Below are 509 nucleotides of genomic sequence, written 5' to 3' on the forward strand. Positions count from 1 at the left end.
CAAAATTGTCAAACATCTGAAATTTGGATTATGTGTTGGGGGCGGAGCTAAATATCCCACAGCCGACAGAACCAAACTAACCAATAAGCACATCACATGATCAATAACACATCACATGACCAGGCGATCAATCGCTAGGGTACACAGACCATCTACCATCCAGAGATTCGTCTTCAGCCTCACCATTGTCTTCCCGGAATCATTCCTCGTCATGTCCATCCTCCTCACTCCCTGTTATTCAGGACGCAGCTCAACAGGAAGGACTATGGCTGGGGGAGGAGCACAGGACTACGTTTCCCATCATGCCTTGCTGTGACTTCCTGAATCTCTTCTCGTGAGATTTCCTCTGTCACATGACAGCTGATTCCTACAAAGAGACATCACGTGATTGTAAATTCTCGGTATCTGTTCTTACTCTGTGTGCATGGACTATGCATAGTACCACTTCTCTTCTATGTCGGGTGTCAGTCTCGGTATCTGTTCTTACTCTGTATGTATGGACTCTGCAC

At 46.4% G+C, this 509-nt stretch overlaps 1 protein-coding gene across 1 annotated transcript in view; it reads right to left on the reverse strand.

Moving 5' to 3' along the window:
• LOC108803875 (beclin-1-like) overlaps positions 1–273 on the reverse strand; it is a 13,367-nt gene extending 13,094 nt beyond the window's left edge. The window contains exon 1 of the mRNA XM_018575669.1: positions 184–273. Within this exon, the coding sequence (XP_018431171.1) occupies positions 184–219 (36 nt within the window). The 5' untranslated portion in view covers positions 220–273. The remainder of the gene's footprint in view (positions 1–183) is intronic.
• Between the last annotated feature and the right edge of the window lie 236 nt (positions 274–509).

This window comes from Nanorana parkeri, unplaced genomic scaffold (genome assembly GCF_000935625.1).
Source record: "Nanorana parkeri isolate BGI_ZX_2015 unplaced genomic scaffold, ASM93562v1 scaffold4379, whole genome shotgun sequence".
Classification (NCBI taxonomy): domain Eukaryota; kingdom Metazoa; phylum Chordata; class Amphibia; order Anura; family Dicroglossidae; genus Nanorana; species Nanorana parkeri.